The following is a 13,884-nucleotide window of genomic DNA, read 5'->3' as shown; positions in this document are numbered from 1 at the left end:
AGGGGGGGGTGTCTACTAGACCACAAAGACCCAGCTCCTTCTCCATATGACAGCTTCCATCACTCCAGTGGGGTGGGACTCTGCCACTGCCCAAGGGAGGGAGGGAAGTAGCAGGGTCTGGAGACTGGAGTAGCATTCCCATTTGTGCTCAGGAAGTGGCCTACCCAAGGCCTGGCCCCTACCTAGTCCTTGGTGATTTGACTCTAAGGTCACCAAGGCCTACAAGGCAGACCAGCAGAAGTGACTGTGGCTCACTCTGCCCTTTTCCTGGACTCACAGGGTAGGAAAGGCAGGGCCGGACTCCTCAGACCAGACAGAAAAGGCAGAGAAGTTGGGTATTAGAACCAGAGAACAAAAAAACAACCGGCATTTTATTTTTCCCTGAGATGGTGACTGCGGGCATGACGCTTTCCTGAGGCTTTCTTATGCTTCTGGTCCAGCACCTGGGCCATGTATTTCTCCTGCTGCTTCTGGATCCGGAAGTCAGACATGTGATTCCTGCAATGGAGCCGGTGTCGTGGGCTGTAGAGCCCAGGGTAGGGGCCAGAGGTCAGGCTCCCCACTTCCATCAACAACCCCCAGCCTAGCCCAGCCCCTCACCTGAAGATCTGTTTCTGCTGGCTGATAACTTGCTGTAACTCTTTAATTTCATTCTCTTTGCCATTAAGTATATCTTCTTGCTTTATAATGTGAGACTCAATCTCTGTGGGGGAGAGAGGCAGGAGGAGGGGTGGTTCCCATGCATGGGCCCCTTCCTGGGCTAAGGCTTCCCTCACAGGGCTTTCTGGAACCCCCCACCCAGGGCTTTTCCACAAACAGTTGCTAATATTTCAGTGTGAATTTATGGGGTCTTGAGCGGAACTGACAATGTTTTGATGATTGTGTCAGTGACTTTATCATTCTATTTTGGACTCCACCCACCATTTTTCACCATTCTAGTTCTAGAGTATTTGCCTAGAATGTGAGAGTAGGCGGAGGTTCTTGAAGAAAAATATTTGTGGTCTATCCTAAAACAGGACAAATAACTACTGTCACCAACTGCAGTCTTTTTTTTTTTTTTTTTTTTGCCAGTTCTGGGGCTTGAACTCAGGGCCTGAGTACTGTCCGTGGGCTTTCTCAAGGCTACAGCTCTACCACTTGAGCCATAGCACCACTTCTGGCTTTTTCTATGTATGTGGTATGGAGGAAATGAATTCACTAGGCCAAACTCCCAGCCCACTAACTGCAGCCTTTAGAGATGATGCTCCTTGATTTAGCAAGACAGTCTAGAAATTCCAACTCTTCCCACAACTTTCTTCTCCTCTTCTTATTACATTTTTCTGCTTATACCTGTTATCCAAAAATACCATAATTTTTCCACTCACTTGTCATATTAGCTGCTTTTCCCTGAGGCTGAAAACAGTACTTGACATACAGTGGGTATACATTAAATGCATTTATGGAATGAGCTTATGGGAGCTTATGACTTGAAAACATTTCCTAGTTAGGCTTAGTCCAACTAGATCTACAGAGGGCCAGGTGGATGCCCATCTTTGTACTAGAGCTTCAGAAGTAGGAGAGTTCTGTGACCTCAGTTGCCCTCAGCTGAGGGTATGACTCTGTAGTGGAATGTATAAGGATTGGGTTTGATCTCCTGCACCACCAAAACATTAAAAGATTCAATAACTGATCAAAGAAATGGACAAAACTTCATTTCAGTAAACTTCACTTTGAAGTCATGTGCCAGTAGCTCATGCCTATAATCCTAGCTTCTCAGGAGGCTGAGATTTGAGGATCAAGGTTCAAAGCCAGCCAGACAAAATCAGATACTCTTCAACTCACCAGCAAAAATCTGGAACTGGAGGTATGACTCAAGTAGTAGAGTACAAGGCTTACATGAAATAGCTAATGTGAGGCCCTGAGTTCAAGCCCCAGGACTGACACAAAAACAAAAGCAAAATAACGTAGGCTTGGAATGTGGCCTAGCATGTACGAAGCCCTGGGTTTGATTCCTCTGCAGTACATACACGGTAAAAGCTGGAAGTGGTTCAATGGCTCAAGCAGTAGAGCACTAGCCTTGAGAAAGCTCAAGAACAGTACCTAGACCTTGAGTTCAAGTCCCAGGACTGGCAGAAAATAAAATAAAAAAGGAAAACAAACATATATATTTCCAGACCTATTCCTCATGTACAAACAGCCTTAATGTTCAGTTGGGGGAGGTGGCTGGAGGGAAGACCCAATGAGATGGTAGTGGTGGCAAAGCCCATGCCAAATTAAGTACACATTGAATGTAAGCATAACTTTTGTGTTTTGGTCAAAGGTGTATGTCAAGAAAGGTGTAGGTATCTAGAGTTGTTTCATTAATTGCTCCTTGTGGAGTTGTGGAGTCCTACAAAATTCTGATTCACAAAGGAAGACAAACGTACTGCATTTAAATGTTGGGCAGGCCTGGGATATAGTTGAGGGGTAGAGCAACTTGCCTAGCATGGAAACCCTGAGTTTAGTTCCCAGCACTACTAAATACATAATAAAGGTTGGACAAAAATTAGAATATGGCTCTGACTGTGTAGGAATGCTGAGAATGCACTGAGGATTTCAGAAGAGAAGATATGGTATAAATCAAGGCACAGCATGAAAAAGAAGACAAAAGAATTACTGGTGGTTCACACCAGTAATTCTAATTGCTTGGGACGTTTGAAGTCAACCCTGGCAGAAAAGCCTTCAAGACTCCACCTCTAACTCAATACCGAAAAGCCAGGCTGGAGGTATGACTCATGTGGTAATGGACCAGCGGAGCAAGTGGGAGGCCTTGACTTCAAGCACCTGTATTTTTTTTTTTTTTGAGGGGAGGTGTGTAGAAAAAAAGGAAAAAGGAGACACAGATGAAACAGAGGAAAACATGAGCTCATTGGAACTACTGACTCTCTTTCCCAAAGTCATCTAGCTAATCCAAATTGCTTGAGACTCTTGAAAAGCTGAAGCACCCAATGAGAGAATGGTGAAAATCCCTCTGAGAAGAATAAAGAACTATGTAGGTGTAGAAACCAAACAATAACCACAAAGGGGAAGTGGTATGGGTATAGTCAAGGTTTAAACAGTTTACAGCTTAAAACAGCAGACTGGCTGCGCACTGGTGGTTAACAACTGTAATCCTACCTACTCAGGAGGCTGATAAATAAGGATTGAGGTTTGAAGTCAGCTCAGGTGGGAAAAGTCTGAGACTCTTATCTCTAATTGAGCACCAAAAAGTCAGAAATGGAGCTGTGGCTAGTCTTTGAATACAAAATAATAATAATAATAATAATAAAACTAGGCCAGGAGTTTGGCCTAGTGGTTGAGTGCTTGCCTACTATGGACAAAGACCTGAGTTCAATTCCTTGGTATCACATACATAGAAAAACCCAGAAGTAGTGTTGTGGCTCAAGTGGTAGAGCACTAGCCTTGAGAAAGTTCAAGGACAGGGGCTGGGAATTTGGCCTAATCGTAGAGTGCTTGCCTAGCATACACAAAGACCCAGGTTCGATTCCTCGGTACCACATACATAGAAAAAGCTAGAAATGGTGCTATAGCTCAAGCAGAAGAGCACTATCCTTGAGAAAAGCCCAGGACCAAGGACCATGGTCAGGCTCTGAGTTCAGTCCCCAAGACTAGCAAAAAAAAAAAAAAAAAAGACAGTGCTCAGGCCCTGAGTTTAAGGCCTAGGACTGGCAAACAAACAAACAAACAAACAAAAAACTAAGTGTCAGCCAGGTGCCAGTGGCTTGTGCCTGTAATCCTAACTACTCAAGAGGCGGAGATCTGAGGATCATGGTTTGAAGCCAGCCTGGGCAGGAAAATCCAGGAGTCTTTTTATCTCCAATTAATCAGAAAAAAGCCAGAAGTGGTGCCATGGCTCAACCGGTAGAGTGTTAGAAACCAGGAGTTTGGCCTAGTGGTAGAGTGCTTACCTATCATGCATGAAGCCCTGGGATCGATTCCTTGGTACCACATACACAGAAAAACTCAGAAGCAATGCTGTGGCTGTAGTGGTAGAGCACTACCCTTGAGAATGCTCAAGGACAGAGGCCCTGAGTTTAAGCCCCAGGACTAGCCAAAAAAAAAAAAAAAGTGCTAGATTTGAGCAAAAAGGAGCTCAGAAACAGCATCCTGGCCAAGTTCAAGTATCATGACTGGTAAACAAAACAAAACCACTAAGGGATAGCACCAATGCCCTGCGTTCAAACACCAGTACTGCCTTCCCACCCTCCCCATTCCCACTCCCCAAACCCAGCAGACTGGCTCAAGTAAGGACTTATGACCCACTGGAATGATGCAGGACATGCAGGGAGAGATAACCAGACCCCATCCCTGTGATACACACACAGAAGAAATCCTATTTGGAAAGAATGCCCTATAGGAAACGTATCTATCTATCCTAGGCGTTTGTGGGGAAAGAAAAGGAGATACCTAGGGAGAGGTAAGGGAATCTATAGTCTGTGTTGTCCTGGGACTTGAACTCGGGGCCTGGGCATTGTCCTTGAGTTTTTTTGCTTAGGGCGAGAGCGCTACCATTTGAGCTGTAGCTGCCTTGGGCTCCTGGGGGAGCCCCGCTGGGAGGCGTCTCAGCTTTGTCTGTGATTTGGACTGGTCTCTGGCCTACTTGAGATCCGCTACAGTGAATGAAGCAGATGTCATGAGTGGACATTTGTATCTGCTACTACTTAAGTAAAGGGTTTCCTCATTCTGGGGACACTGGGGAGTTGACTGTAAAAGGTACCCTTCAACTCACATCACCAACAGAGCCAGTGGCCATGGAAAAGTCACAGTACCACTTCCGGGTTTTTCTGTTTATGTGATGCTGAGGAATCAAATCCAGGGCTTCAGGTATGCTAGGCAAGCATTCTACCACTAAGCCACATTCCCAACTCCCCCCCCCCTTTTTTTTTCTTACTGAGCTCTCATTCCCACAGGGGAGGAGTAAGGAACAGGGAGATGGCTTTCATGTTACTGAAACTAATGTCAGATTCCCAACAAAATGCTTGCCCTGTGGTTCTTGCAGCAGGGTTAAGAGTAAAATGCACTACTTCTAATACATATCAAAAGTGGGAAATAAAAGGTGGACTAAGAAGGTTGTATGTTTCAAGAAAAATGGGAGCAAACCCGTTTCTTTATGGCCGTGAAGAATATCGTACACCGACTGCTTCCCTCATTTTCGTGGCCTGCCTGGTCCCTGAAGGCCTTTTCGAAGGTGTGCGCCTCCTGGGCTTGCCTGTATCCTCAGCCGGGGATAGAAGTTTGGGTGAAACCCTGCTTTTGGCATGGGCCCTGGGCTATTAGGGAAGAGCCCGTGTAAGTTAGCATGGGGGGCAGAGCGGGCTTCCCGCCTACCATTGCATTTGGTGATGAGCTGGTCCTTCTTGCTGGACTCCTGCAGGACTTTGCTCTTGACAGTGGAGAGCCTAGGGGAAGAGAACAGGTTGAGAGAGTGCGTAGGCCTATAGGCAGACAAGACCCCTGACCTCCATGCCCCATCCTGAGGCCCACTTACGCCTTTTCGAAGGCCAGCTTCTCTTGCTCCAACTGCTTAGACAGCACTTCCACCTCTCCGAGGGCAAACTGCAGCTTCTCCTCTTCTTTGGCCAGGAGGACCTTGGTCTTAGCATGGGCAGCTTTCTCTTCCTGAAGGAGCAGCAAGCAGTCATGTCATTACCTCAAGCTACTTTGGGCCTCCTAGGTTCCCTTAAGTAGCCCCTTGCTCAGAAAAGCACATAGAAACCAGGGTACAGGAAGATGCTGCTTTTACTACCGGGAATGGAAGTTCCCAAGGCCCATACTTAATGACCCCGGCCGACCACAGGGATCAGGAAATAGACGAGAAGTATTACTTACCACCAGTTTCTTCTCCACTTCCTGGAACTCTTCTTTACTGACAAAATTTTCATCCTGGAGAACCATCTGCAACAAAGTTTGGATCAGCAAGGACCTAGGGTCAGGATAAGAAGGGTGCCCGCTAGGGATCAGGACAGAGGTTGGATAATGGGGTAAACCCAGGGGAACCAGGATTTAACAGGCAGCGAGTAGGGAGAATGCAGTTCCTCAGATTCCCCAAGGCCCAGCTTCTCTTTCCTTGTGGTAGAAACTAGGCCCATAGAGGAGATAGCTCACAGCTAGACTGAACAGTGTGGGTTGTGGTGCCCAGAGGAGCCCAAGGCCAAGCCCCAGAATAGGTTACAATTGCTCTTTAAACAGGAAGTGGTGCTGTAGAGCACCACTCAAGTGATAGAGCACTAGCCTTGAGCACGAAGAGGCTAATGGATAGTGCCCAGGCACTGAGTTCAAGCCCAATAGCTGACAAATAAATAAAAGTGCTTAAAAATAAAGTAGTGTGTGACTGGAAGTTTGGTCCAGTGGTAGAGAGCTTGCCTAGCATACATGAAGACTCGGTACCACATGCATTGAAAAAGCCGAAAGTGGTGCTGTGGCTCAAGTGATAGAGCTCTAGCCTTGAGAAAGCCCAAGGATAGTGTTCAGGCCCTGAGTTTAAGCCCCATGACTGACAAATAAATAAACAAACAAACAAATAAATAGTTGTGTGTATGTATGTGTACACTAATGGTGGGGCCTGACCGCAGGGCCTAGGTACTGTCTCTTAGCTTTTTTTTTTTTGCCAGTCCTGGGCTTGAGCTCAGGGCCTGAGCACTGTCCTCGGACTTTCTCAAGGCTAGAGCTCTACCACTTGAGCCTCAGCACCATTTCCAGCTTTTTTTTTTTTTCTATGTATGTGGTACCGAGGAATTGAACCCGGGTCTTCGCGCATGCTAGGCAAGCACTCTACCACTAGGCCAAACTCCCGGCCCCTGTCTCTTAGCTTTTTCACCAATGGCTGGAATTCTACGACTTAAGCCCAGCTCCACTTCTAGCATTTTGCTGGTTAACTGGATCTTACAGACTTTCCCATATATCTCAGCCTCCTATGTAGCTAGGAGACCACTTTAAAGCAACTAGTGCTTTAAACTTCTCCCACCCCACCCCCGTTTCCTGGGGTTCATTTTATGACAAATATGATCTCAGGTACAGAGGCATTGTCCCTTCGTTAAAATTGCTTTTAGATGGTAAAGTTGGGGCTGGGAAGTTTGGCCTAGCGGTAGAGTGCTTGTCTAGCATGCACAAAGACCCAGGTTTGATTCCTGGGTACCACATACATAGGAAAAATCTAGAAGTGGTGCTGTGGCTCACCCAAGGACAGTGCTCAGGTCCTGAGTTCAAGGCCCAGGACTGCCCCCCCCAAAAAAAAGATGGTAAAGTTAATCCTGTAATCTGTATGTCAAGTAGCATGCGCCCGAAAAGGGATTAAAAGAATGGTGGGAATACACATGCCAAGGCCAGCTGCCAAAAAATAGCTGGACACCTTCAGGTAACTCGAGGTAATTCAGTGCCTACAGCTGATATATTTTGTTGAAACAGGGTGTTAGGGTAGTCAACAGAATGTCTTTTTTCCTCTCCCAATTTAACTTCTCAGGTTTAACAATCAGTTGAAATAGACACGAAGACAGTTTTACTTTTGAGGTGGAACAGACATCCCAATGTTTTTACCAAAATTAAAAAATATAAACAAAAATCTTATACTCCAGCAGGCAGCTCTAGAGATGACGTGTGGCTCCAATGCTTTGTTGGGGTTTGAAAAAGCAAAACGATACGGTAGGAGGTTCTGGCGTGAGCGTGGTCAAGGGCTACACTTGTGCCTACTGGGTTCAACAGGGCACTGCGTTTGTCACTAGCCAGGGGTACCCATAGTGCTTCTCTGCACATGGGGGCTTAGGAACTCAGGGGAGTCATTGCCACTAAACATGGACACACGAATTCAATGGGTATTTATTAGGTCTTGTAGCAATTAGGCAGGGTATAGAAAAGTCGTTTGCTTTTCGTTAAAACAACCTAGAAAATATTCAGGAAAACACCACCCTCTTCCTCTAGGCTGCTCCCCTCCCACCCTGGGCCTCTCTGAGCTCCACCGCCTGCCGACGACTCTCTCGGCGATCGATTCTAGTCACATCTCTGGCTCCCAAACGGGGCCGGGCTCCGCCCCACCAGGAGGCGTCCCGCCCCGCCTCACCCCTTACTTTTACTAACTGCGTACCACATTCCTCAGCTGGTGAATCAGCTCCTCCTGGGACTCAATCACGTCTCGCAGCTGATCGAAGGCGAGACACACAGATCCCGACCCCCCCGGCGACCACCCGAGGGGCGTCGCCATCTTTCGCCCCCGCCAGCTCGTTGGAAATGGCTACCGCAGCTGGGGCGGCCTCTGTCGCCCACCAATGAGAATGCGACGCCACAAAGCACCGTGGCAACCGGAGGCGGGGACTTCCTCTGTTATCCGGAATAGGGCCCGCCTCTTAAAGGAGCCGTCGGGAGCCTGGGGAGGGTGTGGCTCACCGAGGCGCCTGCGTAGTAAGCGGAAACTCTGGGTTAGACCCTCCCCGCCCCTGCATCACAAAACGACAGAAACGCCGCCGCCTAGGCCCGGACCCTGGCTACTGGTAGCTAACCATCCATGGGAATTTGAGTCCAGGAAATCTGGACCCGTCTTGACCCTTCTGGGTTTTTATTTGTCTTTGTTTTTGTGGGTCATAGGACTTGAGCCCCTTGAGTCACAGCCCCACTTCGCGTTTTCTAGTGGTTCATTGGAGATAAGAGGCTCACATTTTTTTTGTGTGTGCCCAGGCTGGCTTTGAACCGCGATCCTCAGACCTCAGTCTCAGTAGCTAGATTACAGGCGTGAGCCACTGCGCCCGGTGACCCTTCCGTTTTTCACACAGTCCTGAGGAACTGGACAGGTCCCTACTTTGTGTCAAAGCCAGAAGACCCGGTCTGTGTTCTCCCAGGGCATGGGAGCTTGGGCATTCCTGCATATTTAGCTCGCTTTCTTCTATCCTATTGTCCAAATTTTCTCGTAGTATGAAATTTCAGGCTCCATAAACTTAGTGCTTGTGAAGCTTAAACCTAACCCGATGAAGATAGGAAAGGAGAATCTTGGTCAGGTTCACAAAGAAGGGGGCTGGGGGAGGGGAGAAAAAGACCAGAGAAAGAGTAGGACAAAGGCAGCAGAACACTAGCACAGGTTAATTAGGAAGAAATCGGCAAGACAGACACAACTAGAGACACTCATTGCTTTCAACCTGAAGTATCTGTAGTGGGTCTGAAAGAATACTAGAACAGTCAAGTCGAGGCGGTTTGAAAGTAAGTAACAGTGGGATAAATAATGTGATAGTTGGAGGCAGGGAGGTTGCTGAGCCAAGGCTGAGTGCAAGTGGTCCTGTGTCTGATGGATGAATTTATCTGTTCTGGGAAAGGAAGGCAAGGAAAGAGCGTTAGTGGTCAAGGCACTATTTGGGGGCCTCAAGCACGCTACCTACCTCCGAGCCTCAGCCCTTCGTGGATTGAGGAGACTCACTATACAGCCCAGGCTGGCCTGAAATTATGAGCTTCTTGCTCAGCCTTCTAAATTCTGGGATTTTTGACATGTGCCACTATAATTCTTTTTCTTTTTAAACTTTAAATGGGTTACAGTTTAACATGTACATTTATATGTTATTTTTTCATTTGTTTAGTGTGTGTGTCCTTATACCGATTTTGGGGCTTGAACTCAGGGGCTCAGTGCTGTCTCTTGGCTGAGGCTAGTATCACTGAAGGCTGGTATTCTACTACTTGTCAAAGCTCTCCTTTTGGCTTTTTGGTGGTTATTGGAGATGAGTCTCATGGACTTTCCTGCCGCAGGCTGGCTTCAAAAGCACAATCCTCAGATCTCAGCTAGAGACAGAATTATAGGTGTGAGCCACCAGTTCCCAACCCCAGTAGTGTTATTTTGTGCAACTTGAACTCAGGGCTTTCTGCTCTTGCTTCGTTTTGTCCACAGCTATTACTCCCTACTTGAGCCACGTATCCAGTCCAAATTTTCTGTTAGTTAACTGGAGATAGAGTCTCTAGTGTTCTTCTGCCCAGGCTGGGCAATCTTCAGATCTTAGCCTAAATAGAAGGTAGATGACAGGGGGAACCACTGATGCTGGTTTAATAGCCATCCTGGGCTAGTAGCTACTGCGCTGGGCAGTGTGGGTGCAGAGCGTGCTGTGCTGCTTCGTCTGCCAATGTGTTCACTATGTCACCTTGGACAAAGCTGCACATCCCACTGGGGCAGTGACTCAGAGTGTTCTCACGAGCTGTGGTCTCTTTCCTCCCTCTAATCTCTCCTGTGGTGCCGTCTGGTGTCCCTTGCCAGTCATTGTTCACTTCCACCAGCTGGAACAGGCTTCCCTTCATGCACCTGGGGTCCCGCCTTAGAACGTAGCTGTCTCCAAGCAGCCAGTCCCTGGGGTTGGGAGGTTATTAGGAATGAGAACCTTACGATCCAAGTCTGGACTTGCATGGACATGATAGATGGTCATCCTGGATGGGAGCCACAACATACGTCTCCATATATCAGCAAGCACTTTGGGTTTCTGGCCAACTAGGGCTCACTGAAGCTTAGCATGGCATGATATCACAGAAAGCGCTATGATCCTTCTCTGGGAAAAGCTGCCTTTTGCCCAGACTTGTCATCCTGGTTGATGGTTTATTTCTTTCTGCCAAACAAACTACCCTCCTTTAAAAAAAATTTTTTTTAATTTTTTTGTGTGTGGGTCGTGGGGCTTGAACTCTGGGCCTGAACTCTTCAGCTCAAGGTTACCACCCTAACCCTTGAGCTGAGCCTCACATCCTATTTTCTGGAGGCTAATTGGAGATGAGTCTTAGGTCCTTTTGTGTCCAGGCTGGCTTTGAACCTTGATCCTCAGATCTCAGCCTCCAGAGTAGCTAGCAGTACAGGCGTGAGCCACTGTGCCCATTTTTGTTTTTGATGCTGTCCTACAGCTTGAATTCAATGCCTGGGTACTATCCTTGAGATGTTTTACTCAAGGCTACCACCAGCGCCAGCCTCACTGTGGTTTTTGGGAGATTGCTTGGAAGATGAGTCTCATGGACTTTTCTGCGCAGGTTGGCTTGGAACCACAACCCTCATATCATAACCTCCTAAAGAAAGTAGGATTACGGGGGTGAACCACGAGTGCTCAGAAGGTCAGGACTGTCAGCTGCATTGGTTAGTGTGGCTTCTCCATGTGGTTAGCATAATGGTCTCAGGAAACATAATGGCAAGCCCCCTCCAAGGTAAAAAAAAAAATGGAAGATGCCAGTTTTGGCACATTTTACAGTTTGAAGAGCAAATGTCAGCCCAGAAGTAAGGGGACTACACAACAGCTTCCTCAAGGCTAGTACTCTGCCACTTGAACCACAGCACCATTTGTTTTTTTCTGTTTTTTTTTTTTTTTTTTTTTTTTTTTGTGGGTTATGTGGCTTGAACCTGGCCTAGGCGTTGTCCTTGAGTGCTTCAGCTCAAGGCTACCACCCTACCCTTGAGCCAAGCCCCACTTCCCATTTTCTAGAGGTTAATTGGAGATAAGAGTCTCAGGTCCTTTTGTGGCAGGGCTGGCTCTGAACCTTGATCCTCAGATCTCAGCCTCCTGAATAGCTAGGATTACAGGCGTGAGCCACCATGCCTGGCACTTTTTTTTCTATGTATCGAACCCAGGTCTTCATGCATGCTAGGTAAGCACTCTACCACTGGGCCAACTTTCCATCCCGGGTAGTAGTGTTTTTTATGGAAATGAACCCTGGGTGTGGCTTCCAAGAGCCTCCATTTTAAAAAAAAAGTCACCAGCCAGGCTTGGTGGCTCATGCCTGCAATCTAGAGGCTAAGATCTGAGGATCTCAGTTCAAAGCCAGCCTGGGCACTAAAAAGTCAGTGAGACTCTTATCTCTAACTACCAGAAAACCAGAAGTGGCACTGTGGCTCAAGGGTTAGGGCGGTATCCTTGAGCTGAAGAGCTCAGGGACAGCACTCAGGCCCAGAACTCAAGTCCCACAACCCACAAAAAAAAAAAGTCATTGATCTCTAAAATAGAGCAAATGAGACCTGTTGTTCAACTAATATATGCTAATTTCAAGTCTATTGCAAGTCCTACCCTTAGAGTTGCTTTCACTTATCTCCTAGGTTGGACTAAACCCCTTTGCGGTGGATCCCTATGGTCCCTTTTTTCTCCCCATTGACAATCACCCCACTGGGCAGCTCTTTCTAGAGCCAGCTCTCAGTTCCTTGACCCCTTAGCTCAGCCTACCGGTTATACAGCAAGTTCTTGATCTTCACTGAATTGAATTTCATGCTCCTTTTTATTTCTTTAAGTAAAAGTTATCATTGCCAAATGAGTTTGTGTAAATACCATGAACTCTATATTTAAACCAAGTTCCTTCTAAATATGGGCTGATGGGAACAAAGCCAGCAAGGATCTGGAGCAACCCCTGATGTGCTGATCTTCATCTGATTGGTGCTGCTATCTGAAAGGAACTATGGAAGCCATGATGTCATCAAAGCTCCATACTATTCTAAACACATGGAATGCCACTAAGGCGCGGCGAGACCGGAGCAGAGATTAACAGCTCTTTTGAACCAAATTGTCTCTAAGGGAATCAAGCATATGCAATGAGTGTCTAAGGAGGCCAACAACAAAGGTAAAAAATACCAAGATATACAGCCATTCTTTATATATATAATCATTTAATTTTTTTTTTGTTAAAATACACTCAGTCTAGATGCAATGAATCAAGTGACCAGATTTTTCAGAATTCTTACTCCACCAGGATCTGAATTCACCCATGTCATCCCAGAGGCTGGTCACAGAGCAGTCAGGTCTTTAGTATTGTGATGCAGATGATATAATCATTACTAACATATGTGCCTGTGGTTACTTGGTGGCCATTGCACAACGTATCAACAATGCAAGCTCAAAAAAATAAAGATGTATAGTAACTTGGTCCTTTCCAAAAATAAATATATGAGGACAGTAAGCTTACACTTTAAATGAGTTCAAAATAACTAGAAAGGAAGCGCTAGCTAGCTCGTGTGAGGAACAGTGCATGCACACAATGTATCCCGCAGTGCCTCCTCATCGCCAGTCCTGAGGAGTGTGAGGATGCAAATGAGAACAGCACACAGCTTGGCCCACCTGCTGGTCCCAGGTTCTCCTGGGAGTTCACTGCCATTTCTTCAGTTTCCAACAGAAAGCAGGCCATGTTCTTTTCTTCCATGTCACTCCTCCCAAACTGTGTGAGCTAGAATTGATCAAAGAAGCTTGAGCAGATGAATCTCAGAGCTGCTAATCTGTGGACATGGATTATTGGAGGGGCATGGTTTTCTGTGACGAGGATTTTCATCTTCTCCCTCCTTGCTGTGGAGAACACCTTCATTTGATTGAGAGCGGCAGTTCAGTTCCTGTGTGAGCCTCAAGTTCTATTTCTTCGCCCCACTCCCTTTACACTTCTTCAATCTGCAGCAGCACTCCAAAAAACAGTATCAAGCAAGAATAGCCTTATCTAAAGAGTTTATACTGTCAGGAAGTCTTCCAAAGGATGTAGACAAGAGGAAAAAGCTTATTTTACCACCATGCACACAACCCATCTAAAAGACAACCAAGGAAATTAGTTTAACAATATTCTGAATAGTTCCAAATAGATTAAACTATTCTTCAACCCAAAACATGTAATTCCCTCGGTGGGGAATAAAAGCCAGATGTGAGTGTTGTAGAATCTTAGTAAGAAATAGTACCATGTGACATTTAATGCTGTTAGTATCAACACAGATAACTCTGAGCTAACATGAAATTCACAGAACACGATTCTATTTGTTCATGGGTATCTAGAGGAGAGTCTTTTACTCTGTCTAGTCAGTTTTGTTGCTGCCCATTATGTAAAATGGTTGAAACTGGAGTGTGAATTTGAATTTTTTTGTAAGGAAGTTTTCCATAAACCTATCTAGCCTATGGTACATTTTACAATGTAAAT

General features: G+C 46.3%; 2 protein-coding genes across 3 annotated transcripts in view; both read right to left on the bottom strand.

Moving 5' to 3' along the window:
* Window positions 1-336: 336 nt before the first annotated feature.
* Spata24 (spermatogenesis associated 24) lies at window positions 337-8,337 on the bottom strand. 2 transcript variants are annotated; one of them, XM_090331424.1, is made up of 6 exons: window positions 8,096-8,337; window positions 5,848-5,913; window positions 5,507-5,637; window positions 5,347-5,417; window positions 601-703; window positions 337-522 (listed from the first exon to the last, which is right to left on the bottom strand). In XM_090331424.1, exons 1-6 carry the CDS (start codon window positions 8,210-8,212, stop codon window positions 372-374), a joined length of 639 nt encoding a protein of 212 aa, XP_090187550.1. In that variant the 5' UTR covers window positions 8,213-8,337; the 3' UTR covers window positions 337-371. The 2 variants fall into 2 exon arrangements, with proteins under 2 accessions (XP_090187550.1, XP_090187551.1); XM_090331425.1 differs by having other exon boundaries at window positions 337-498; window positions 8,096-8,333.
* Window positions 8,338-12,687: 4,350 nt separating this feature from the next.
* The window catches only part of Dnajc18 (DnaJ heat shock protein family (Hsp40) member C18), a 31,928-nt gene continuing 30,731 nt past the window's right edge, over window positions 12,688-13,884 (bottom strand). The window contains exon 10 of the mRNA XM_090331422.1: window positions 12,688-13,501. The gene's annotated coding sequence lies outside the window, so the exon portion shown is untranslated. The remainder of the gene's footprint in view (window positions 13,502-13,884) is intronic.

This window comes from Megascapheus bottae, chromosome 4 (assembly GCF_031878675.1).
Source record: "Megascapheus bottae isolate mThoBot1 chromosome 4, mThoBot2.hap1, whole genome shotgun sequence".
NCBI classification, from domain to species: Eukaryota; Metazoa; Chordata; class Mammalia; order Rodentia; family Geomyidae; genus Megascapheus; species Megascapheus bottae.
The sequence above is the reverse complement of the archived record's forward strand: the minus strand, read 5'-3'. Positions and strand labels throughout refer to the sequence as shown.

Coding starts and splice junctions, on each gene's coding strand:
- Spata24 (XM_090331424.1), bottom strand. CDS start 8,212: ATGGCGACGCCCCTCGGGTGGTCGCCGGGGGGGTCGGGATCTGTGTGT. Junction 5,638..5,847: donor AAGTGGAGAAGAAACTGGTG/GTAAGTAATACT, acceptor CTGCTCCTTCAG/GAAGAGAAAGCTGCCCATGC. Junction 523..600: donor CAGCAGAAACAGATCTTCAG/GTGAGGGGCTGG, acceptor TGGGCTCTACAG/CCCACGACACCGGCTCCATT.